Genomic DNA, 26,504 nt, shown 5'->3' with positions numbered 1-26,504 from the left:
ATGGCTTGACATGACAAGAAGCACATACATGCCTGTGGTGAAATCAAGGTAATAATGCCTCATTACTAGTGCACAGCACAGATTGCCATTTCGGACCAAATGTGTTTTGGAAGTATACCTGTGTGGAAGAGAAGCCTCCGTAGGCGTTCTGCTGTCTCACCAGCCACCTGACGATGTGGGAGGCATAGCCCAGGTCAGTGGTAGACAGATGGGAGGCACTGAGGGAAGCCAGCAGAACGTAGGAGCTGATCTCCACTGCCAGGGAGGCTGAGGTCTCTGAGGAGGTCTGAGTCCAGTGCAGGAGACCCCCTGAGGGATGAGGAACACACAGAGAGAGACAGAGCCTAGCTTATTCATCATTATACAGAATATGACAGACACCTGAGTTCTTTGAAATACTAATTTAATTGAGACTAATGTGCCAGATTTGCGGATGGTTTGCACTTTTGTGATTACTCCATTGCCCAGGTAATATCAATCAAGGCAAGACAGCACAAACCTCTCGGGATTACAACCAAATTATGTGTACTATATTACATATTTCATCCCTAAAAAAATACAACTTTTACATTACTGGGTAGTTTACCAATAAAATGGTCTGACGATGATGTGGAACTCATTCTTCAGATCAACCTCCAGTAACCACTAAAAAACCTATACTCGGTATACATATCCAGAAAGAAAGAAATTCTCACTCCAATAAATGTTTATAGAAAGTTTGCAAAAATAGATAAGATCTTGCTACCATGGAAAGGAAAATACCTGTCTATTTGTGGAAAAATAACCCTGATTAACTCTTCAGTCATATCCCAGTTAACCTATTTGCTTATGGTCTTGCCTATACCTAGTGACCTGTCTTTAAAATTATTAGCAAAATAAATTCAATATTATTTGAAATGGCAAGCCAGACTTTGGCTTCGGAAAGTATTCAGACCCCTTGACTTTTTCCAAATGTTGTTACACTACAGCAATCTACACAAAATACCCCATAATGACAAAGCGAAAACAGGTTTAGACATTTTTGCAAATCTATTAAAAATAAACAGAAATACCTTATGTATGTATTCAGACCCTTTTCTATGAGACTCGAAATTGAGCTCAGATGCATTCTGTTTCCATTGACCGTCCTTGAGATGTTTCTACAACTTGATTGTATTCCACCAGTGGTAAATTCAATTGATTGAACATGATTTGGAAAGGCACACACACTTGTCTATAATAGGTTCCCGAAGTTGACAGTGCATGTCAGAGCAAAAACCAAGCCATGATGTCGAAGGAATTGTCTGTAGAGCTCCAAGACGTGATTGTGTTGAGGCACCGATCTGGGGAAGGGTGCCAAAAAAATGTCTGCAGCATTGAAGGTCCCCAAGAACACAGTGGCCTTCATCATTCTTAAATGGAAGAAGCTTGGAACCACCAAGACCCTTCCTAGAGCTGGCTGCCCGGCCAAACTGAGCAATAGGAGAAGAAGGGCCTTGGTCAGGGAGGTGACCAAGAAACCGATGGTCACTCTGAAAGGCAACCATCTCTGCAGCACTCGACCAATCAGGCTTTTATGGTAGAGTGGCCAGACGGAAGCCAATCCTCAGTAAAAGTCAGTCATACAAAAGTTATACTTTGTTCCGAACTGGTTCTCTATCAGATTAGTAAGGATGTCTCACCCCATGTTCAATAATGGCCTATTCCCTTTATTCAGATTACAACCTCTCACTTTCGGTTATTTGAAAATGAAATAAATCTCCAAAATATCACAATTTTTAAAACAAGCCATAGAAAGTTGTTTGCAATTTCAGTTTAAACCACCAGAATAGACAGAACATATGATACAACAAATACTGTGGTTAAACTCAAATATACTAATTGATTAAAACAACTACACATTAAGGAAAGAAATTCCACAAATGTACTTTTTAACAAGGCACTCCTGTTAATTGAAATGCATTCCAGGTGATTACCTCATGAAGCTGGTTGAGAGAATGCCAAGAGTGCAAAGCTGTCATGAAGGCAAAGGGTGGCTACTTTGAAGAATCTCAAATATAAAATATATTTAGATTTGTTTAACACTTTTTTGGTTACTACATGATTCCATACGTGTTATTTCATAGTTTTGATGTCTTCACTAATATTCTACATTCTACTTAGTATCAACACGATCCACTAGAAGTGAACTCCTCAGCTTTGAAGACGTCTTCACTATTATTGTACAATGTAGAAAATAACAACAAAAAAAAGAAAACCCCTTGAATGAGTATGTGGGTCCAAACTTTTGACTGGTACTTTATATATTTACAAAACAATATATAGGGGATTGGAAATAATGCAGACAATTACATTGATGGAAGCTACAATCTATCTGTAAGCTGATCTACCCCCCCCCCCCCAAAAAAAGCATATGTCTCACTCTCTCGTATTGCGACCGTGTCCAGGTGCTGCAGAAGCTGGGCCCGGGTCTCCATGTCCCCTGCCAGGGTAAAGGTGTAGGCCAGCAGAGCAGTAGTGTAGGTGTTGGACAAATCACTGGTGGAGTTCTTCAGGCAAGACAAACTGCCGTACAAAACAGGATCCTGGAGCACAAAATAACAGAGCAGCACATTAAGAGACATGTTAGCCTGGTCTCAGATCTGCTAACGGTAATACCTATTCTTATGCTTATTTCTTTGGCTATTTCCAGATAAAAAATATTTTGTGGAGATGCTACTTACCGACACTGACATGTTGAGCTCCAGCATTGAAGCAGTGATGTAGGCCGTCAGTGTGACTTCATCCGTCACCCCACCCTATAAAACAATGTCAAAATACTACAATGTGTATTAAACTACAATTCTGTTGAAAGCATCATTCACAACTTCATGGCTGGTCTGATGAGACACACAACTACATCTTCTTCCATCTTCCTTCAGTTTATTATCAATTATACATTTGATATCAATAAGTACCTTCATTCTGTTATTAAAGAGTTTCCCCAATCTGACAAAACACCCATGTTTGCCTTGCTGACTTTCCAACCAACTCGTGGGCTCTTTCATTTGCGCCGGGTCAATATAAATGAAAGACTGTGCTTTGCCAAAGGATCTCAAGACAAAAGCAGTCAGCCTGAGGAAAGAAAACTTGATTTGAATGTCCCGTCATAATACCCACATAAGGTTGTCAATAACATGACTTAGAGCTTGACATTACATGCAATGACAGCTTATTTGAACTGATGTCACATCCATGGTCTGTCAGAGACAATGCCATTTGATTGGTCAATACTTAATTGAAACAAACAGTTATAATGTGTTTACCAGTAGTTGAAAAACACTATACTCACCAAGTATTCCCCGAGCCTTGTCCAAATGTGCTGTATGCACCATCAAAATGCTTGTAGTTCAGCTGCCTTTGGTAACCTGTCGGTGTGTTTTTAGAGTGAACAATAAAGTGACCAAATGTTTTTTATAGTCACTGAGTGTCTGCCCTAAGTAGCACTCTATTCCGTATATAGTACACTACTTTTGCCAGGAAAAAATAAGTGCACTATGTAGGGAATAGGCAGGGTAGGGTAGATTACTTTCTAAAAGGTAATCCGTTACAGTTACTAGTTACCTGTCCATAATTGGCATCAGTAACATAAATTGTGGATTACCCAAACTCAGTAACGTAATCTGATTACTTTGTTACTTTTGGATGACTTTCCCCTTAAGAAGCATAGAAGATAAAGTATCCATCAAACACATTTGGTGACTTGTGGTCAGACATGCTCAGGTGGAACAAACTCAAACAGCCTTTTCAATGCTGAATTGAATGTCATTGAGGAAACAGGAAGGTGTCAATGTGTTTTTCAGCAAACATTCTTTCTGAATTTAAATTGGCAATAATCTAGATTTTGAAAAGTATCTGTAATCTGATTACAATATTTTAGCTGGTAGCTGATTACAGTGACTGTTTTTTTTGGTCATCAGATTACAAGGAACAGATTATAGATGTAATCAGTTACTCCCCAACCCTGGGTGTGCCATTTGGGATGCATCCTCAATATTCTCTGATCAAATTATTTCAGTGGGAAAACATCCCGAAGTCCCTACATGTGCTGGGTCAGTGATGCACTGTCGATAAGACACTGATGTCATCTCTGCTGGAGCTCTATAATTTACATGATAGCAGGGTCACAGTCATTAGGGCACACTGTGGTGAAACGTATTTTTTTTAATTCAATTTTTTTTAAAAAAGGTTCTGATTGGACAAATTCAGCCCTGTTTCAGTCAGTTTTCTTCCGTTTGGTGTCTAATCAATACGATCTATATGTTGAGGGACTCTTACCACTAGTGAGGAACTTGTTAGCCTTGTCTCGAATTGCTGGAGTGAGCTGCTCAGTGTTCCTCAGGTACTCGAGTATGTAGATATTGGGGGCGAGGAGGGCCATATTCTGCTCTCCACACCCATACGGCATCTGCAGCAGTCCATCCAGGTTCTTGAGGGCCCGACCCAGGATGTCCCCTACAGAGAAACATGGGACTTCTGTAAGACTGACCTCTTTAGCAAACAGCAGCATTATCGCTGGAGAAGGGTTGCTTTTCCCACCACTATGCCTCAAAAAACTCACTACACCTCTAAATGATACAATGGTATATTACCCAGGACTGAGAGAGAAATTCGATCAGACCCATCTACCACATTCTTGGGGAGTTGCAGTTCCACCTTCTCTGTCAGAGTTTCTCCTGTGGACACAGATGATAAGATGAATGGAGATGATCAATAAAAGTGAACATTCAACATTCATGCATTACTGACCAGTTGGACACAGCAACCAGTTGTAGGTGTCGGTCTTCTCTGTTCCCTCTGCCTGAGAGGAGATGAGATTGTTTTCAGTCAAAGGCACTAGATGGTATCTGTACATCAGTAAGTTCCATAACAGCAGTAGACTACATACCTTCACTAGCAGGCTCTTTGTAACTGTGTCGATACGTCCTCTCTCTGGTACGTTCACAATCTCATTGTCACATGCAGTGTGGGACTGGACAGCCTCTGCACTAACGGACACATTCAAATCCCCTACACACACATTGACAAACAGAGCACAACACAGGTTACACAACATCCAATAGGCTGACTGAGAGTACACAACTCAGATTAACATCCATTCTGCTGTTTGAACAGTTGAATGGAGACTGGTGACTTACCCAGGACAGAGGGTGCCATTGTCCAACTAAAGGTCTTTCGTCCATTGGCACACAAGCATGATGAATACTGGACATCATTCAGGGGTGTGAGAGTGTAGTCTAAGGAAGGAGCCGCAGTCACAGAAACCTGCCCAAGAGGAACACTTGTAAGACAACATGGAAAACCCAAGACTGATACACTGGGTGTAATAAAAAATAAATAAACACTGACTAGGCAAACTGCAACAAAACACAACATTTTATACAACTCGAGAAACTCATGAAACAACCCAAGAAATGATCATGATGCAGTGCCGTACCATGATGCACTTGGACAGGTAGTTGAACACAGTGGCCTTCAGCTCAAAATGCTCTCCACGGATGATGGAGTAGGGCAGGGTGAGCTCTAGGAAGAAAGGCTGGAAGACAGTGATCTCCACAGGAGGAGCCAGACCGAAGCCGCCAGGGGCCAGGCAGAATGTCTCTGTCTCCCAGGTGGTGATGGTGTCTGGGACTGTAAGGGGAATGTCTAGTGTTCCAGATTCCCTGTAATAAAGAAGTCAAAGGTCAAACAGAAAGCCACTAAGTGAAAATAGAAACATTTAGCCAAATGGGTAAATTGAGCCACACTTGTTTCTAGGAACCCATACACCAAATGTATAATTTGACCAAATATTTAGTAAGAAGTAATTATTTGATGGAGTCTGTAAAGGAAGAAACCACATGGAAAAAGTGGCAAGCAACTTATGTCCAAAAAACATATATTAATTTATTGTGTTATAGGTTTCATGATCCTTGTATCTAAAGCAGATAATTAAGATTGTTCTATACATAATTTGGGGTCTCTACAAGCTACATCGAATAGATAGCACACTAGTTCCCAATTTGGAAATACTCACATTAATAAATAAAATAATGCTGTATTAGATGAATGTTTTTAAACGTTTTAAAATATCTGGTGTTAGGAGTGAAAGTAATCCAAAAGTAATAAAAGGCAATCGGATTATGTTACTCATTTTGAGTAATCGATTACATTGCTGATGAATTTATTTCTCAAGTACTGTAACGGACTACATTTTTCAAGTAATCCGCCCAACCCTTAATGCAAGAGGTTATCGCTGGGATATGACGTAACAGGCCTGGCCTGTGTTAAAAGTGTTGTTTTTTTAAAGTACAAAGCGTTTGTTAGGTTTTAAAAAATGCTTAAAACGCTTAAAAGACAAAGCTGTTGTGTTTGTGTTGAATTGTGTTTCGGAAATAGAGAGATATGAACCAAGTTACCATCCAACCGTCTTGCGCGCATAAAGTACGTCGGATAAAAACATTCATGGCCTGATGGAAACAGATCATTTGTCTGTAAAAATGTTCAATTGTTGACCCCAATAAATATGCTAGACAAGGTGGGACCTTTTTGTGTCAGTAAAACAAATTATGCGAGAAATGGCGGTAGAAACGCTTTTATGCACAAATATTGATATAATAACCATCATATCTAAGTAAAACTTGGAATCATGCGGTCCTCCCACTACGACTAGGGAAAGTATTAGGCTACAGATGAAATAAATTATGAAGAACTTCATAAAATGGTGATGAGGTTAATGCTCTTTTACAATAAATATTGAGGGTTTTATTCTGGTGACATGATGATCGATGCTTGGCCGTCATTTGACAAATAAAAATAATGTCCATAATAATCTCATCATATAGTAAATTTGATGGAAACATATCTGGTGGGCAAATATGCATGTTGTTTTTATGAGTTTTTTAAATATTTGCATGGAAATCTGTCCCCAATCGGAGGGAAACCTAGCTATGGTTTTAAAAAGGTAGTGGTAATATTTTGTTCAGTACAGAAATGTGTAGGCAGCTTACTTACCCTGTACTGTGGGGTAAATTGTGCCAAGAGAAAAAAAATTTGGGACAAGCTTTGTTTTCAATACTCTAATGTTTACATTAATTCTGATTATTTCCAGGGATACACAACATCCTGAAATATATGAAGATATCTTTGGTAGAAAGAATACTAGATTTCCCTTTACGGAGTGATGTTGAATGTAAAAAAATGTATAAATTTACACCACGCACCCCTACTCTGTACTGCAGTTTAATGAGGTACAGGTTCCTAATCTGGACCACTAATGTATGTTTTGATATAGGCGGGTTGGTTGTTTTGCAACAAAACCGACACGTACGCAACTATGGGGCAAAGCAGACAGGGTTGGCTTAGATTGTTGACAACAAGTAAACTATATTTTGCCTCCAAATGTTTATTGAAAACTTAAATACATTTGTACAATGAGAACTTGTTGTATCTCAAATGCATCGTTACAGTTGTTGGTTAGCTAGCTAAATAATTTTTGCCATATTAGCATAGACATGACATGACTCAAAACATGGTATCAATAACAAGATACAACGAGCTAAAACGAGCCACCGACTATTCCCCACATGGCAGCATCTTGTCATTGTTGCTAACTATCTGACAGTTCAGAATGATAACATCACACAGCCTTCTGCCTCAACGATGCACAAGCATTATTTTTTGTGATGTCCTGCCATCCAATCTATAAGGCAACAGCCTCACTGTGCAGTGCTCTTACCCAACTTCTACAAGATCCCATATCCATGTCTCGGGGAAGAACGTACGGACTGTCTGTATGGGTGGTGGAGCTGGAGCGGCACCAAATCCATCACCGGGTACTCCACCAAGTCCAACTTGACCCATGCTCTTCACAGGTTGGGGTTCTTCTCTGTAGTATACTAAAACAAAACAGTAATTCTCGTGTTAGAGTCAGCCTGGTCAAACCAGACTGAATGCCGCTTTCAACGGTGATGCGTGCAGTGTTCGGACTGGTTTAATCAGGTGATGGGTTCTGACTTCTAAACTTGAAAACATGAAATATCCACATCACTGAGGGAGAGAGGGGAATGTAGAACATTTCCATTCTGTGAGAATATGTTATTGTTAGACATCAGGAATCCTGTGAGAAGGAGAAGGGCCACAGTCTGGTACAAGTCAACAGGACAGCCGTGAGTTGGGGAGGAGTGAGGTATTTGGGCTGAGATCAGGTCAGATGAATTGAGTAAGAACAGATATCACTAAAGTTCTGTCTAGCAACTGGCTGTTCCGATGTGTAAGGAGGAGACCCAGCATAGGAGGAAGGGTTAAATACCAATGCTTGTGGTGCCGAAGAGGATGTTTGACGTTTTACATGCCCTCAATCAGCCCGACTAACCGGTGTCTGTATGTAGCCTCGCTACTTTTATTGCCTCGCTACTGTATATAGTCTCGCTACTATTATTTTTCACTGTCTTTTTACTGTTGTTTTTATTTCTTTACTTGCCTATTGTTCACCCGATACCTTTTTTGCACTATTGGTTAGAGCCTGTAAGTAAGCATTTCACTGTTCGGCGAACGTGACAAATAAACTTTGATTTGATTGTGCGATTTCGTTCATTTTTTCGCGTTTGTAACTTATGCTTTAACTTATTTTGTACATAATGTTGCTGCTACCTTCTCTTATGACCAAAAATAACTTCTAGACATCAGAACTGGGATTACTCTCCACGGACTGGAAGAAGCTTTTTCCTTTAACGAGTCGAACGAGAAAGATATACTGCTCTCCTGGGAACAGACCCAGATCCCCGTCATTTGTATGAAGAAAAGACAGAGGAAAAGAGAACGCAGATCAGGTTGCCTTCTGAGAATCCGTAGGCGAGCGAGTAAACTCCCAATTCCATCAATTCTTCTTGCTAACATGTAATCTTTGGAAAATAAAAATGGATGACCTATGATTACGATTATCCTACCAACGGGACATTAAGAACTATAATATATTATGTTTCACTGATGTTTCACTTCTGCACCGGCAGAACAGAGAAGCTACTTTTGGTAAGACAAGGGGTAGGGGTGTGTGTCTTTTTGTCATTAACAGCTGGTGCGCGATGTCTAATATTAAGGTCTTAACGTATTGCTCGCCTGAGGTAGAGTACCTTATGATAAGCTGTAGACCACACTATCTACCAAGAGAATTCTCATCTGTATTATTCGTAGCCATTTATTTACCACCACAGACCGATCTTGGCACTAAGACCACACTCAACCAACTATAAGGCCATAAGCAAGCAAGAAAATGCTCACCCAGAAGCGGTGCTCATTGTGGCCGGGGACTTTAATGCAGGCAAACTTAAATCAGTTTTAACAAATTTTTACCAGCATGTCACATGTGCAACCAGAGGGGGGGGAAAAACTCTAGACAACCTTTGCTCCACACGCTGAGATGCATACAAAGCTCTCCCCCGCCCTCCATTTGCCATATCTGACCATACTTCTATCCTCCTGATTCCTGCTTACAAGCAAAAACTAAAGCCGGAAGTACCAGTGACTCACTCAATATGGAAGTGGTCAGATGGCGCAGATGCTACTCTACAGGACTGTAGAGTCCCGCTTTCAAGGAGCGGGACACTAATCCGGACGCCTATAAGAAATCCTGCTATGCCCTCAGACGAACCATCAAACAAGCAAAGCGTCAATGCAGGATTAAGATTGAATACTACTACACCGGGTCTGACGCTCGTCGAATGTGGCAAGGCTTGAAAACTATTACGGACAACAAAGGGAAACCCAGACACGAGCTGCCCAGTGATGCGAGCCAACCTGACTAGCTGAATGCTGTTAATAATCGCTTCGAGTCAAATAACACTGAAGCATGCACGAGAGCACCAGCTGTTCCGGATGACTGTGTGATAACGCTCTCAGTAGCCGATGCGAGCAAGACCTTTTGAACAGGTCAACATTCACAAAGCAGCGGGTCCAGATGGATTACCAGGACGTGTACTCAAAGCATACACTGACCAACTGACAAGTGTCATCACTGACATTTTCAACCTCTCCCTAACTGAGTTTGTAATACCAACATGTTTCAAGCAGACCACCATTGTCCCTGTGCCCAAGGAAGCGAAGGTAAGCTGCCTAAATGATTACCACCTGTAGCACTCACGTCGGTAGCCATGAAGTGCTTTGAAAGGCTGGTCATGGCTCACATCAACAGCATCCTCTCGGATACCCTAGACCCACTCCAATTCGCATACCGCCCCAACAGATCCACAGATGAAGCAATCTCAATCGCACTCCACACTGCCCTTTCCCACCTGGAAAAAAAGGAACACCTATGTGAGAATGATGTTCATTGACCACAGCTCAGCGTTCAACACCATAGTGCCCACAAAAACGCATCACTAAGCTAAGGACCCTGGGACTAAACACCTCCATCTGTAACTGGATCATGGATTTCCTGACAGGCTACCCCAAGGTTGTAAGGGTAGGCAATAACACATCCACCACGCTGATCCTCAACACTGGGGCCCCTCAGAGGTGTGTACTTAGTCCCCTCCTGTACTCCCTGTTCAGCCACGACTGCGTGGCCAAACACGCTTCCAACACCATTATTAAGTTTGCTGATGACACAACAGTGATCACAACGATGAGACAACCTATAGGGAGGTCGTCAGAGAACTGGTGCCAGGACAACAACCTCTCCCTCAATGTGAGCAAGATAAAGGAGCCGATCATGGACTACAAGAAAAGGGGGGTGCCGAACATGCCCCCATTAACATCGACAGGGCTGTAGTGGAGCAGGTCAAGAGTTTCAAGTTCCTTGGTGTCTACATCACCAACGATCGATCATGGTCCAAACACACAATGACAGTCGTGAAGAGGGCACGACAAAACCGTTTCCCCCTCAGGAGACTGAAAAGATTTGGCATGAGTCCCCAGATCCTCAAAAAGTACAGCTGCACCATCGAGAGCATCCTGCCTGACTGGTTGCATCACCGCCTGGTATGGCAACTTCTCGGCATCTTCAGTACATCACTGGGGCCAAGCTTCCTGCAATCGAGGACCTATATAATAGGCGGTGTCAGAGGAAAGCCCATAAAATTGTCAGAGACTCCATTCACCCAAGTCATAAACTTTTCTCTGCTACCGCACAGAAAGCGGTACCGGAGTGCCAAAACTAGGACCAAAAGGCTCCTTAACAGCTTCTACCCCCAAGCCATAAGACTGCTGAACAATTAATCAATTGGCTACTGGACTATTACATTGACCTCCTCCATCCCCTTCCATTTGATTGGTACACTGCTGCTACTCGCTGCGTATTATCTATGCATAGTCACTTCACCCCTACCTACATGTACAAATTACCTCTGACCTGTACCCGCACACACTAACTCGGTACCGGTACCCTGTGTATATAGCTCATTAACGTTATGTTATTGTGTTACTTTATCATTTTTTATTTTATTTGGTAAATATTTTCTTAACTCTTCTTGAACTGCACTGTTGGTTAAGGGCTTGCAAGTAAGCATTTCACGGTAAGGTCTACACTTGTTGTATTCGGCGCATGTGATAAATAAAGTTTGATTTGATTTGTGTGACTATGTCTTTGTCTGTTCAGCTGTCTGACCCTATGGCTGAATAAACTTGGCTTGAGCTTTTCATAGTTTAGAACCTAACACAAGCTATGTTAGAATAACATAAACCATACATTTCCCAAGATTCACCAAAGACGTGGTAAGGAGGACATCTCACCATAGGGGCGATGGTACTCTTTCCCCTTGTAACTTAGGCAGGAAGGTACTCTTATAACCAAGTTAGTTGCCAGATTCAGTCCTAGGTTCTAGAAATATCAGAATCACAAACAAGAGAGTTCAAAATTAATGAATGTCTCCGTTTAATTTTTCTATTCTATATGTATTTTTTGCCTCAAAAAGGCTTTTTTAGAAATGTATAATTTAAGAAGATGAATGCATGGTAACGGAATGGTAACTGATTCTTATGAGAGGTGAAAACAGGCTTCAAGTTAAGAGAAAACAAGGCAGAAGTTACCTGAAAAACTTCAAAAGGTCCATTTCTGTCAGTTATTCCATCTAGGTATAGTTTTACATATCTCCTTGGTCTTACACGTAAACATGACACTGGATCTTCAAGCTCGTAGGGAATGTATGTTGTCTCCTTGACTGGTAACAAATCAAATATCTGGAATGAGACAATAAGGAGACGTGAAATGACCTTGTTCATTGGGCACCAAACAGAAGGCAGTGACTACTTGGACTTGTCTAATAAGAAATGCTCAATGTCAACAGTGAAAAGGCAACCCCCGGGATGCTGGCCTTCTAGGCAGAGTTGCAAAGAAAAAGCCATATCTCAGACTGGCCAATAAAAATAAAATATTAAGATGGGCAAAAGAATCCAGACACTGGACAGGGGAACTCTGCCTAGAAGACCAGCATCCCGGAGTCGCCTCTTCACTGTTGACGTTGAGACTGGTGTTTTGCGGGTAATATTTAATGAAGCTGCCAGTTGAGGACTTGTGATGCGTCTGTTTCTCAAACTAGACACTAATGTACTTGTCCTCTTGCTGTGTACCGGGGCCTCCCACTCCTCTTTCTATTCTGGTTAGAGCCAGTTTGCGCTGTTCTGTGAAGGGAGTAGTACACAGCTTTGTACGAGATCTTCAGTTCCTTGGCAATTTCTCGCATGGAATAGCCTTCATTACTCAGAACAAGAATAGACTGATGAGTTTCAGAAGTCCTTTGTTTCTGGCCATTTTGAGCCTGTAATCAAACCAACAAATGCTGATGCTCCAGATTCTCAATCTCAACTAGTCTAAAGACGACAAGTTCTATTGTTTCTTTTTTTTCTACTGTGTTATTGACTTGTTTATTGTTTACTCCATGTGTACCTCTGTGTTGTTGTCTGTTCACACTGCTATGCTTTATCTTGGCCAGGTCGCAGTTGTAAATGAGAACTTGTTCTCAACTAGCCTACCTGGTTAAATAAAGGTGAAATAAAAATAAATAAATAAATCAGCACAAGTTTTCAGCTGTGCAAATATAATTGCAAAAGGGTTTTCTAATGATCAATTAGCCTTTTAAAATGATAAACTTGGATTAGCTAACACAACGTGTCATTGGAACACAGGAGTGATGGTTGCTGATAATGGGCCTCTGTACGCCTATGTAGATATTCCATAAAAAAAATCTGCCGTTTCCAGCTACAATAGTCATTTACAACATTAACAATGTCTACATTCTATTTCTGATCAATTTGATGTTATTTTAATGGACAAAAAAGTGATTCTGTCAAAAACAAGGACATTTCTAAGTTACCCCAAACTTTTGAACGGTAGTGTATGCCGCTGACTCATGTGAGTATAGTGTAGAGAATCATTGTACCATCTAAACCACTGTGAAATATTGGTGTTTCAGCTGTTTGAAGATGGTGTACAAAAAAAAGTAAAATAGAAATAGCACACATAGAACAGATATACTGCTTCTTAGACTTGCATTCACGTAGATCTATAACTCACATTTCCACTTTAAGTATCAATATGGATATGCTTTCCAGCACACTAAATGGCCCACTGTGAACAGACCCACTCCAAGTCTGCTGTAGTCACTTCTAATTCCCCTGAAGCTGGTTGTTGTGGCCAGCACCACAAAAGCTGTTTATATGGTGGTATGACTGTTGACATTCACTTCAGTAAGCTCTGTTACCTTGTTAGCATCCAGCCTCTTCCCTGGTTCCATGATGTGAACACTCTTGTCCACAGCACTGAGGCCACAGAGGGAGCCGGGCTGGGCCGAGAGCTGCAGGGTGGTCTCCTCCCCTGGGACTGCTTTTGAGGGTGAGAACTCCACAAACACCTGGCACACAGGATACATGATACACCTTTAGTGTCTGTTGTAAATATGTACAATTTGTGTTAAAATGGTTGCTAGCTAGCTTGTGTACTCCCTTTAGCGTCAGCATGAGCATTGTCGTCGGGAATGCATTACTATTTAGCATGCTTATTAGCGATTAGCATGTGTTAGCTTTTGTCTGTGGTGCTAGGCAATTTCCGGTTGTAGGTCGCTCATGCTTATTATGTTTTATAATGTGTTGATCTTTCTGCATTGCTCCATTGTTTATTTGTGCATCTAGCATGTGTTTGGGTCCAGTTTAGTTTGTTGACATGCAAATAGGCATATTTTTCCCATACTGTGCTATAGCCTAAGTTCTCCTATACTTTCTTTTACAAAACCACAATTAACGTTAGTATCAGAGAGGGTGGTGTTGTATTTCTGTGTGTGGATCTTCATTAAACCCTAGAACTAGAACTACTGCTTCCTGCTCGTGTTCTGAACGGACACCTGTGGTGGTTGCTTCCAGTCTAAAATCCAGCACCTACGTTTTTTTATTGGTTCTTCGAATTCATAAACAACCCATATTTTTCACATACATACACACACACACACACACCTTGTGTCTGAAGCATTTCTCAGTGGGGAAGTTCATGCTGTGGGCGATTATAGCCTCGCTGGGTAGCATACTGTACACCAGGACCTGTACCAACGGCGTCATCTCTGGAACCACGGCCAACTTCAAGGTGACTTCACCCTCAGTTACTGCAAAGCAAGAGCATATCACACTGAGTACGTTTACATGCACCGTAATAATTCGATATTAAACGGATTATAGCTGAAAACAGATTATGCAATAGTCACTTTACTCTTTATCTTAATCGGTGTAAAACCAAACTCAAAGAAAGCATACACCGATTAAAACACCAGGGGCATATAAAACGTTGGGTATGCACAAAATATGCCCCTAAACATGAATGCCCAGTTTTCACTCAAAAGTTGGTATTTATAAAAACTGAATTTGAAGTGGGAATGTGCCTGTCCTCCTGTAAACTTCAGACCATGCGTACGCACAGTTTCTAGTGGTTGAAGTACTGCATTGCAAGATGGCAAAAGTAGCCTTGTGCAGGAATATATGACTCTTATTCATAACAAAAAACAGGTAGCTAAATATAATAATACAACTACTAATAATACTTTTCCCTTAGCGAGAAGAGCGAAAATCGATGTATTTTATCTTTGCGTTCTAAAAGATGCCCATTTCTAATGATTAATTTCATTACCATGATCATTGCAGAATAAATCCTCACCTTTTCTGGCTGTGATGGTTTCATAGGCTACCCACGAAATAGCCTATAGGCCTACAGCAAGTTAGGATAGGTTACTTGAATTTCTCAAACATAATACATATATCATGCAGAATAAATTCCTCACATTTTCTGGCCATAATGAGTTCATATTCCCGAAATAGCCACACAAGAAATTACCATGTGCATCGCACACGTAATTGGGCTTATTAGATGTGAAATTACAGTATAATAGCCTGTTTTTTTTACTTTTCGCATTGGACAGGGAGCGCGGTTTATACCATACAGTATTTAACAGTTGATTGTTTGTATTGAAGTGTGTAGGCTACCACTATAAGTAGGCCTACTGTAGTTTTCATTTTAGACAATGTTTCAGAATTCGTGGGCAGTGCAGCATATTTATGTTTAGGGAAAAAAATATGCAAAACATTGCATTCAAACGATATTTTTTATTTAAGCTTTATTTAACCAGGTATGCCAGTTGAGAACAGGTTATCATTTACAACTGCGATCTGTTTAAAGGTCCACAACAATTTTCAATTGGTTTTGTTTTTCAGAAATGGCCTGGTAGATTACAGCAAATGTCACTGCAAAAATCATTCTGGCAACACCTCCAAAGACATTCGATCAAGTTCAACATTACTATTTCCTGTAGACTGTCTTGGCCTAATTCCAATACCTTAAAAGGTGAACGAGGAGCGTTTTCTAGGAGGAGTTATAATGCTTGTTGATTCGCGCACAGTTTTATAACAGGTCTGATGTACAATCAGAAACATGCTTATGTATGGCATGCACCAAGTTTATGTATCTCAATATTTGTGTGTGTATGTGCAGTCTTTTCAGAAATGGTGCACGCAGATATTTAGTGTTAAATTTACGCAACGGTTATGAATGAGGCCCCTGGTTTTCTGTACAATTATTCAAATTATTAGTATTTGTAAATACCTTATTCGGTGATGCAAACATGTAAACACCTTAATGGTGTTCCAGCAGTGTATTTGATCTGCTCATTTGCTAGCACTATCCGAGCGATCTGCCTTCTTTAGCGCAAGGGAAGTGAGTTTGAATGTATGTGTTTTCTAAGTCGTTTTCGCATACACACTATAAATGTCCGAACTCAGAATCAAATATGCTTCCCAAAAATAGCATGGTGGCTGTGGTAAAAAGTTTTATTTTGAACTTGGCTGAACGTTTATTTATCAGTAGCCTGATTTCAGACTTCCATGTTAACAGGATTATTAGGGAAAGTGTTCTTCTTGCAAAGCATGTAAACGTTTTAATCTAAGTGTTATATTAATCTGCCTAGCCACAATAATCGCATTATTGTGCGCATGTAACCTTACACACTGTCATTGTCATCAAGCACCTCTCAGTAGGTCCATAATTACTTAATAAATCATCCTCACCAGGACTCCCCTGCTGTACAGTAACCTTCATATGTCCATGCTGAAGTATCGCCCCTCTGGATAAGGCCTGGAGGAGGGAAAAACAGTTTTCCCATCAAGTCAGGAATAAGGAGATGATGAGGAGTATTGGTGTTGTATAGGGACATCCTTCCTTTAAAGGTGAGAGGCTGGGACTATGTCTGAAATGACCCTGTTCAAAATAGTGTACTATGGAATTAGGGTGCCATTTCGGATGCACCCTGGGTTTGCAGTTTGTCACAACTTGTTTCTGGTTCTACTCACCAGGTAGATGACATCCACGGAGCCCTTTGGGATGGTCTCCCCTACGATAGCATACTGGATGGTGATTGACACTTCCTCCCCACATGCCAGTGGTTTCTCCATCTTCTGAATAGCCAGAGAGCTGGATGTTTTACTGTGAGGGGCAGTGGGCCGGATCAGTGAGAGTATGTGTTGCCCTCTGTTGAAATAGGGGACCCTGTATCTAGGGTTCTCTGCTTCTGGTGTGTTGCTAACCTGGAAAGCAACAGAGGGAAGAGAGAGTATAACGAAAGGCCCAATCCCAAATCGACCCATAGAGCTCCACCTCACCCTCTGATAGGATAGGTGGAAGTTTCACCATATTGCTTATTATACCAATGGAATCTTCTCAGATCTCCACAAGAGCATGATAGACCTCAGGGTGTAGGGTCAATGGGGTGATTTGGGATTGAGCATAAAGAGTCTCAGAATCTTTCAAACGGAATCATAGGAATACTTACTATGAGGTTAATATCCTCTTTGGGCATAGTGGTTGTGTTGAGGGAGAAACTGGCAACGCCATGACTGTCCGTGGTTAGGTTCTGGAGACGATGTGAGGACCAGCCTTTCTTCTCCAACAGGTAGACTAACATGTCAGAGATAGGTGTGTTGTTGAAGTGAACAACGTTTATCTGAGGAAAAAAGGAGTAATGTTACATAGTACATGCTACATCTGTTTGTCACTGTTACCTACCATTAGTAGTTAAGTAAACAGGAATGTCAAAGAACAAATGGCATCCACAATTCAACAAAGTTCAAGGAACAATAACACTGGATCTGGACTTACCTTGCCCTCGATAATTGATCCATGCTCATAGATTTTGGGTGTGTCAACAAACGTGAGTTTTCCAATCACATAGGAGAGCGCTATGTGTTTTTTCTCTGACCGTGTAATACCTGTTAAAGGAAAACAAATGAGAATAGGATGGTTTATTTAACAAGAACACATGCCACCATGATGCACAATGACCGTTCACAATGCAGAAGTCAATTGCAGTGCAGTTTACACAATATTTTAAAACATGATTAAAAACATATATACAGTGGGGCAAAAAAGTATTTAGTCAGCCACCAATTGTGCAAGTTCTCCCACTTAAAAAGATGAGAGGCCTGTAATTTATCATAGGTACACTTCAACTATGACAGACAAAATGAGAAGAAACAAAATCCAGAAAATCACATTGTAGGATTTTTTATGAATTTATTTGCAAATTATGGTGGAAAATAAGTATTGTCAATAACAAAAGTTTCTCAATACTTTGTTATATATCCTTTTATGGCAATGACAGAGGTCAAACGTTTTCTGTAAGTCTTCACAAGGTTTTCACACACTGTTGCTGGCATTTTGGCCCATTCCTCCATGCAGATCTCCTCTAGAGCAGTGATGTTTTGGGGCTGTTGCTGGGCAACATGGACTTTCAACTCTCTCCAAAGATTTTCTATGGGGTTGGTGGCTAGGCCACTCCAGGACCTTGAAATGCTTCTTACGAAGCCACTCCTTCGTTGCCCGGGCGGTGTGTTTGGGATCATTGTCATGCTGAAAGACCCAGCCACGTTTCATCTTCAATGCCCTTGCTGATGAAAGGAGGTTTTCACTCAAAATCTCACGATACATGGCCCCATTAATTCTTTCCTTTACACGGATCAGTCGTCCTGGTCCCTTTGCAGAAAAACAGCCCCAAAGTATAATGTTTCCACCCCCATGCTTCACAGTAGGTATGGTGTTCTTTGGATGCAACTCAGCATTCTTTGTCCTCCAAACACGACGAGTTGAGTTTTTACCAAAAATATATATTTTGGTTTCATCTGACCATATGACATTCTCCCAATCTTCTTCTGGATCATCCAAATGCTCTCTAGCAAACTTCAGACGGGCCTGGACATGTACTGGCTTAAGCAGGGGGACACATCTGGCACTGCAGGATTGTAGTCCCTGGCAGCGTAGTGTGTTACTGATGGTAGGCTTTGTTACTTTGGTCCCAACTCTCTGCAGGACATTCACTAGGTCCCCCCGTGTGCTTCTGAGATTTTTGCTCACCGTTCTTGTGATCATTTTGACCCCACGGGGTGAGATCTTGCGTCGAGCCCCAGATCGAGGGAGATTATCAGTGGTCTTGTATGTCTCCCATTTCCTAATAATTGCTCCCACAGTTGATTTCTTCAAACCAAGCTGCTTACCTATTGCAGATTCAGTCTTCCCAGCCTGGTGCAGGTCTACAATTTTGTTTCTGGTGTCCTTTGACAGCTCTTTGGTCTTGGTCATAGTGGAGTTTGGAGTGTGACTGTTTGAGGTTGTGGACAGGTGTCTTTTATACTGATAACAAGTTCAAACAGGTGCCATTAATACAGGTAACGAGTGGAGGACAGAGGAGCCTCTTAAAGAAGAGGTACACAGGTCTGTGAGAGCCAGAAATCTTGCTTGTTTGTAGGTGACCAAATACTTATTTTCCACCGTAATTTGCAAATAAATTCATAAAAAATCCTACAATGTGATTTCTGAATTTTTTTTCTTCTCATTTTGTCTGTCATAGTTGAAGTGTACCTATGATGAACATTACAGGCCTCTCTCATCTTTTTAAGTATGAGAACTTGCACAATTGGTGGCTGACTAAATACTTTTTTGCCCCACTGTATATAACATTATGGTGTAGCACCGAAGGTCAAACACAGGTCTCCACAATCTTATTAAACATATTGACATCATGCCTTTCACTCTCAATTCAAAAAATCTGTTTTCATTTGATTGCAGGCAAATGTTGTCATCACTTTTCCCAACTCCAAATTCTTGTGATAAATGACTTGCCTGTCCCTTCCTCCTCTACTTTTGCATTAAAACTAAACCTGTCTATGAGCATTTTCTCTCCACCATTCTTTGTGAAAATGGACATGTTGAAGACATGAGAAGCACAGCCAGTTTGGTCCATCTGGGAAAAGCAAGCAAAACCACAGACATTAAGAACTGATTTAAATACATTTAACCACATCACATTCAAATGTAATATGTTGGTAAAAACAATTATACTGATGATAGTTTCTTCAGGAAAGCATACAGACCTCTATTGACTCTTTATGACAGGGGGCTGTATAATCAGGAACTTCTCGATGAGTTTCCACATCAATTCTCATTGATATGAATACATCGTTCCTTAAAGGTCGGCACAACTCTACCTCTGCTTTTCCAGGTACAGGCTGTCCATACGTGTATCTGATTTTATTTCATAATGAAAAGCATCAAAAACAACAGATTTCCTACTTAGAGAGACATAGTATATTGTAAACCTCATATGAGACATTACAAAGGCTCATACATGCTGCTTACAACAATTTAAAATGCATTATACCTGCAGGCTTTCTTTAAGTCAAGTACTTTCAACATTGTCAATGCATCTAGACCTGTATTGATAAAGCCTCTCAGTGTATAAGTGTTGATCTAGGATCAGTGTAATCGTTTGTGTCACATGTATAGGGGGAGACCTGATCCTAGACCAGCAATCCTACTCTGAGATGCTTTATGACTAAAGGCCCAGCTGTTCATGTAAATGCCACTGTCTCAAACTTTTAAATTATTAGAAGCAATTTATAACTTTGAGCAGTAGTAGCATTGTAGGTCTTCATTTAGTTTTTGTCATTAGCACAGATCTGGGTTCAAATACGTGCATATTTATAGTTTATTTTTTAAATATGATCCCCTTTTCTCCCCAATTTCGTAGTATCCAATTGTTAGTAGTTACTATCTTGTCTCATTGCTACAACTCCCGTACGGGCTCGGGAGAGACGAAAGCCGAAAGTCATGCGTCCTCCGAAACACAACCCAACCAAGCTGCACTGCTTCTTAACACAGCGCGCCTCCAACCAGGAAGCCAGCCGCACCAATGTGTCGGAGGAAACACCGTGCGCCAGGCAACCTTGGTTAGCGTGCACTGCGCCCTGCCCGCCACAGGAGTCGCTGGTGCGCGATGAGACAAGGACATCCTTAACGGCCAAACCCTCCCTAACCCGGACGACGCTAGGCCAATTGTGCGTCGCCCCACGGATCTCCCGGTCGCTGCCGGCTGCGACAGAGCCTGGGCGCGAACCCAGAGTCTCTGGTGGCACAGCTAGCGCTGCAGTGCAGTGCTCTAGACCACCCGAGAGGCCCAAATACATGCATATTTAAGTATTTGTTTCCAAATACACTATTCTAAATACCCCTAGGACCAAACAGACATGGGTTGAAATGTATGGAGTATTAAAATGTTTGTATTTCCAAATACATTCCAATACTGAATTACTTGTATTTTTTTATTCAACTAGGCAAGTCAGTTAAGAACAAATTGTTATTTACAATGATTGCCTACCCTGACCAATTGAGCTCCACGTTATGGGACCAATCACAGGCAGATGTGATGCAATCTGGATTTGAACCAGGTACAGCAGTGGCTTAGACCACTGCGCCACTCGGTAAATACTTATTTTGAGATGTATGCAAAAGTAATTCAAATAATTAAATTAGTATTTGACTCAAAGTCTGCATTTGCGCAATGCGATTAATTAGACAGTGACATGAGTGGAGTTACACATAACAACAGTGCATTGCAAAACGGCGATAGTGTAGACTCACGTTGCACACACTTCTAATTTATACTCCTCTTGAACAATGCTGATCTCATCGGTGAAGTTCATTTTGATCTCAAACTTTGGCAAAACTAGATATAATAGAACAGCAGTTAACTCATGAATGTTCCTGGATTGTGATTTAATGATTCATCTGCCAGATCCATAATATTACCGAGCATGAAAGGTAAATAAAGAAGCTCAACTTACCATATTTTTCTACCTTGAAGTTATGGTATATTTTGTTATCACCAATCCACACTACAATAGCATATAATCCTACGGGTGCTTCAGAGTTCAGGGGGTGTGAAAGCTGCAGAATGTTGCCGCTAGATGATGTATTGACCCACTGTCCAATCCTGTTCTGACGAATATCCTGTTTATTCATAGAACAAGGGACACATTTAGCAGGGCACAAGACTGTGGAACGTTCAGATACAAACATGTTATGTAAGCCAAACATGCCTGTCTGACATGTAGAATAAGGAGTCACGTCAGTTCTATTCATGACATTTCTTTCTTAATGTTCTGAAGTTTGCTTACTGAAGGTGGCCCAGATGTGTTCACATATAGCTGATATGGAGGATTCTGGTAACTGCCATGTGGAAATGAATGATGACCTACCTAGCTGGTGGAGTCATCGTCTTATCATGTTGTAGTATTTTTGACAGACTAATAAGGGTCTTACCTCAAGTTCCACAACATTGTACTGTGAAGGACAAAGACAAAAGGTTGGTTAATGTTTTATGAATAACTAAAATTCCCCCAAAATGAACTGAGGAACAAAGCTGTATGCAACTATAGGAATTAGGCAGGTGCTTGGGTTTGTCTCCTCAACTAAATATCACATGTAGTATTTGCACTGGGACTTTAAAATAAAATCAGTAGATTAATTCAATCTCAGGAAAAATATCCCATACATTCCAATCTGACCTACAGTAAATTAATTGAAAATCCCATGTCCTGTGGTGAATGTTTGAGGACCCTAAAATACACACACGCAGGTTTATTTAGAGAACCTCTGCAGAACCTTTGCACTGAGTGCTATGGGTCTCAAATGTTTGTGTAGCCTTATCAAACAAACATGGCCTAAAGATTTGGATTTTGCCCCATAGTTGTTCAAAACATTTCCCATTTCCAAAGTCTTATTGTTCATGGAGTACTAACGAGATGTGTATAACATGTTGTGGCTAGTTGATTACTGAATTAAAATAACCATTTACAGTATATTGTCCATCATAAGCCTTGTCCCTGTCCATAAGGCAGGAGCCTATGTCCTGTTTCTGTAGAGTGAAGGAGCCTGGACAGGATGCTAGTCTATTGCTGGGCATTAACCTCAATCCATCTCCTTAATGTTCAGTGCCAAGTAGAGAGGCATCTGATCCCGTTCTTTGGTAAGGCTTGGCACCCTAAATCTTCCATTCTCAAGGAGGACACTAACCACAAGGCCGTAGAGTTGAGTTGGTTGGACAATATCATACATAGTGTTACATGATACCTGATTGCTACATCTATCAGACAGTAATGTGAAACAATCCTTGAGATTCTTCTGTATTTGTCTTTTTTTTTAAGTAGTTGAGATACTGATCCAAATGAAGATGAAATAGATGTCATTGTTTTCAATATTCAATCATTTTCAAGACTCACCAGCTGATTGACAGGGCTAAAATTGGTATCCAAGGTGATCACTCTAAACTGCACTGTAAAAAGACAATGAAAAGACAAAGACAAGCACTCAATGAGAAATTTAGAAGCATAATTTAGCTAAATTTCCCAGATTCTCCAGAAATCCCTGTTGAAGGATTCCCAGATTCCAGGAATCTTTCAACCAGGATTTCTGTAAAACCTGGGATTTTTGTGAAAGTTACCAGAATTTAGCAAGACAAACTTTTGACAGCTACTCTGGATAGTATTTTACACTGTTGGTACTAAGGCCCCAATTCAATCAATTGCAGTTAAAGGAAAACTGCACTGAGTTCGCTGAAAATATTTACACTGTCAATATAAGTTGACACATTCTCATTTACCGCAACGACCTGGGGAATAGTTACAGGGGAGAGTAGGAGTGATGAATGAGCCAATTGGAATCAACGGATAATGTCCAGGAGAAGAACAGTTTGTAACATGTGATATGTTGGCTCAAATGCCAGTGTACATATTCTGTCTGAGTGAACCCACAGCGGATTTGTTCTTGATCTGCACCTGATGGTGCTGTTTCAAGTGTCTCTGGGATGACAGAGCAAACCATCATAGAAACATGCTCCCACCTAATTGTCCTGTTTCTTAGCAAGGAGACTAATTGTGTAGGTCACTGGCTCTGTGTAAAATTACCTGTTTGTCCTGGGTTGTAGATTGGTTTATCCGTTTGGATGAATGTCATCGGACTGTAGGGTTTGATCATGACCTTTCTCTCCTCTGTCGATAGAAAAGTTTCACCTCGAACCTCCACCTTAAAGTTTTGCACTTGGTCACTCTCCACCTTAGGGGCCTGTCAGTGAGACAATGAACCAATGACATATGATCCAGTGTGGCTTAGTTGGTAAGAACGTGCTGCAACAATGTCAAGGTTGTGAAGATTCAATCACTTCTCCTTTCATCAGTGTGTTTTAAAAATGCTTTTTCTTCAGTAGTTAATGTCATCTTTTTTATGTCAAATTTTAGCTTGAATCCCAGAAAAGTTTTGGTAGGCCACCACATTGATATTTCCCATCAAATAAGATAGCATTGCACTAAAATGAAGAGATGCATCACAAAGCTGAGAAGTACTGTATACTCTTATTGGAATGGTTCTGGATGTCGACCAGTGCTGGCTGACCTGAAACTGGAAGCAGCGGTGAAACTCTTGGTCAGAACTCTCTTGGAGAATAATTTTGCTCTGCTCATCAACAATCAGAGATATGGTCATGACCAGGGTCTCGTTGGGCTGCAGAAGACTGGCACAAAGCTTGGCCTCTGAGCCTGCCTGGATCACTGCAGGAATGGCTACCATGTAAACCCTAGAGAGAACATATGCCAGCACAGCAGCAAACATACAGGAAAATTAGTACAAAATGAGAGTGCACCTCTAAAAAAGAAACTACAGATGTAGAATCTTAATTTCACAAGTATTGTTATAGCAAAAATAATCCTGCAGCAACACGATTTGAATGTTTTGTCCATAATGTTGCTTGATATGTGATTCCGCAATTATCTGGACAAAAGTAGACAGGTTGCATGAAAAGTGCAATGCACTAACACATAATATGTGTTAGTGCAGGTTTTCAATTAATTTATGTCAAACACAATGCTCGTCTGCATTTCCTGCGGCGCCATGCAAGTAAAATGTGTGTACAGAGTACATGTAACAACAAAATAAACACGTTTATTTTGTCCTCCAAAGAGGAGGGGTGGGCCAAAAAAAATAAATAATAATAATTAAGATAAAAAAATAAAGATTCCTTTTTAAAAAGCCTATACTTATAGGTGAAATACACAGAACAAATATCTGCAGAAAGGGTAGATGAAAAACAGTTCTAAATTTGCTCAGGACGAGACGCCACATCTGATTACTAAAGTCTAACTGACTGTGCAGATTTACTTACGATCTTGGAGTTTCTTGACAGAAACAAAGCCAGTGAAAGCAGGCAAAGAATATCCATCTCCAAACATGAAGCCCAGAAGGAACCATGACTCAATGAGAGAAATAAAAAGTCAGCCTATGTCCCAGTATTCCTACTGACAAGACTTCCCTACTGCACTGTGTAGAGTACAAGCAGGGGAACTGGTGTAGCCAGGAGGAATGATTGAAGTTAAAGTCTTGTGAATGTTTGACCAATTTGTGTCAACAACAGTGATTTTCAGTGATTGGCAGATTCTCTGGCATGGAGACTACACATGCACCATCAATATACTTACAGTACAGTGCAGGACATTGGCTTGCACTATGACCTGATTACATCTCAATAGTTTGCATGCAATGCCTGTTTTTTACTTAGTCCATATTAAAAATATATATATATATTTAACTTGGCAAGTCAGTTGAGAACATCTTATTTACAATGATGGCCTACCAGGGAACAGTGGTTTAACTGCCTTGTTCAGGGGAAGAATGACAGATTTGTACCTTATCAGCTCGGGGATTCAATCCTGCTACCTTTCGGTTACTGACCCAACGCTCTATCCACTAGGCTACCTGCCGCCCCTTTATAATATACAGTGGGTTCAAAAATGATTGGATCTCTTGATAAAGATGAGCAAAAAAGACTATAAATAAAAATAATATAAATAAATATTACAAACATTGAGCTACAGTGGCAAGAAAAAGTATGTGAACCCTTTGGAATTACCTGGATTTCTGCATAAATTGGTCATACAATTTGATCTGATCTTCATCTAAGTCACAACACTAGACAGACAGTCTTTTTAAACTAACAACACACAAACAACTATACGTTTTCATGTCTTTATTGAACACACCGTGTAAACATTCACAGTTTAGGGTGGGAAAAGTATGTGAATCCTTGGATTTAAAAACTGGTTGACCCTCCTTTGGCAGCAATAAACTCAACCAGACGTTTTCTGTAGTTGCGGATCAGACCTGCACAACGGTCAGGAGAAATGTTGGACGATCCATCTTTACAAAACTGTTTCAGTTCAGCAGTATTCTTAGGATGTCTGATGTGAACTGCTCTCGAGGTCATGCCACAGCATTTTAAATCGGGTTGATGTCAGGACTCTGACTGGGCCACTCCTGAAGGTGTATTTTCTTCTGTTGAAACCATTCTGTTGATGATTTACTTCTGTGTTTTGGGTCGTTGTCCTGTTGCATCACCCAACTTCTGTTGAGCTTCAATTGGCGGACAGATAGCCTTACATTCTCCTGCAAAATGTCTTGATAAACTTGGGAATTCAATTTTTCGTCGATGATAGCAAGCTGTCCAGGCCCTGAGGCAGCAAAGCAGCCCCAAACCATGATGCTCCCTCCACCATACTTTACAGTTGGGATGAGGTTTTGATGTTGGAGCGCAGTGTCTTTTTTCTCCACACATAGTGTTGTGTGTTCCTTCCAAGCAACACAACTGTAGTTTCATCTGTCCACAGAA

At 40.8% G+C, this 26,504-nt stretch overlaps 1 protein-coding gene across 2 annotated transcripts in view; it reads right to left on the bottom strand.

Annotated features, from left to right (window-relative positions):
• The window catches only part of LOC110503754 (alpha-2-macroglobulin), a 32,500-nt gene extending 7,287 nt beyond the window's left edge, over positions 1-25,213 (bottom strand). The window contains exons 1-29 of one of the 2 annotated variants that reach the window (XM_021582259.2): positions 25,005-25,213; positions 24,239-24,419; positions 23,755-23,911; positions 23,071-23,123; positions 22,112-22,132; positions 21,634-21,799; positions 21,431-21,515; positions 19,885-20,035; positions 19,634-19,754; positions 17,618-17,727; positions 17,292-17,462; positions 16,813-17,046; positions 16,513-16,597; positions 14,437-14,582; positions 13,692-13,841; positions 12,022-12,171; positions 11,725-11,812; positions 7,736-7,895; positions 5,456-5,681; positions 5,157-5,283; positions 4,907-5,028; positions 4,768-4,819; positions 4,611-4,694; positions 4,297-4,473; positions 3,311-3,386; positions 2,937-3,093; positions 2,703-2,777; positions 2,402-2,564; positions 119-309 (exon numbers count right to left, since the gene is read on the bottom strand). In XM_021582259.2, the coding sequence (XP_021437934.2) occupies positions 119-309; positions 2,402-2,564; positions 2,703-2,777; positions 2,937-3,093; positions 3,311-3,386; positions 4,297-4,473; positions 4,611-4,694; positions 4,768-4,819; positions 4,907-5,028; positions 5,157-5,283; positions 5,456-5,681; positions 7,736-7,895; positions 11,725-11,812; positions 12,022-12,171; positions 13,692-13,841; positions 14,437-14,582; positions 16,513-16,597; positions 16,813-17,046; positions 17,292-17,462; positions 17,618-17,727; positions 19,634-19,754; positions 19,885-20,035; positions 21,431-21,515; positions 21,634-21,799; positions 22,112-22,132; positions 23,071-23,123; positions 23,755-23,911; positions 24,239-24,419; positions 25,005-25,090 (3,765 nt within the window). In that variant the 5' untranslated portion in view covers positions 25,091-25,213. The remainder of the gene's footprint in view (positions 1-118; positions 310-2,401; positions 2,565-2,702; positions 2,778-2,936; positions 3,094-3,310; positions 3,387-4,296; positions 4,474-4,610; positions 4,695-4,767; positions 4,820-4,906; positions 5,029-5,156; positions 5,284-5,455; positions 5,682-7,735; positions 7,896-11,724; positions 11,813-12,021; positions 12,172-13,691; positions 13,842-14,436; positions 14,583-16,512; positions 16,598-16,812; positions 17,047-17,291; positions 17,463-17,617; positions 17,728-19,633; positions 19,755-19,884; positions 20,036-21,430; positions 21,516-21,633; positions 21,800-22,111; positions 22,133-23,070; positions 23,124-23,754; positions 23,912-24,238; positions 24,420-25,004) is intronic. The other variant, XM_036961978.1, reaches the window with a different exon arrangement.
• Between the last annotated feature and the right edge of the window lie 1,291 nt (positions 25,214-26,504).

This window comes from Oncorhynchus mykiss, chromosome 24, assembly GCF_013265735.2.
Source record: "Oncorhynchus mykiss isolate Arlee chromosome 24, USDA_OmykA_1.1, whole genome shotgun sequence".
Lineage (NCBI taxonomy): Eukaryota > Metazoa > Chordata > Actinopteri > Salmoniformes > Salmonidae > Oncorhynchus > Oncorhynchus mykiss.
This window is presented reverse-complemented; position numbering and strand designations above follow the sequence as displayed.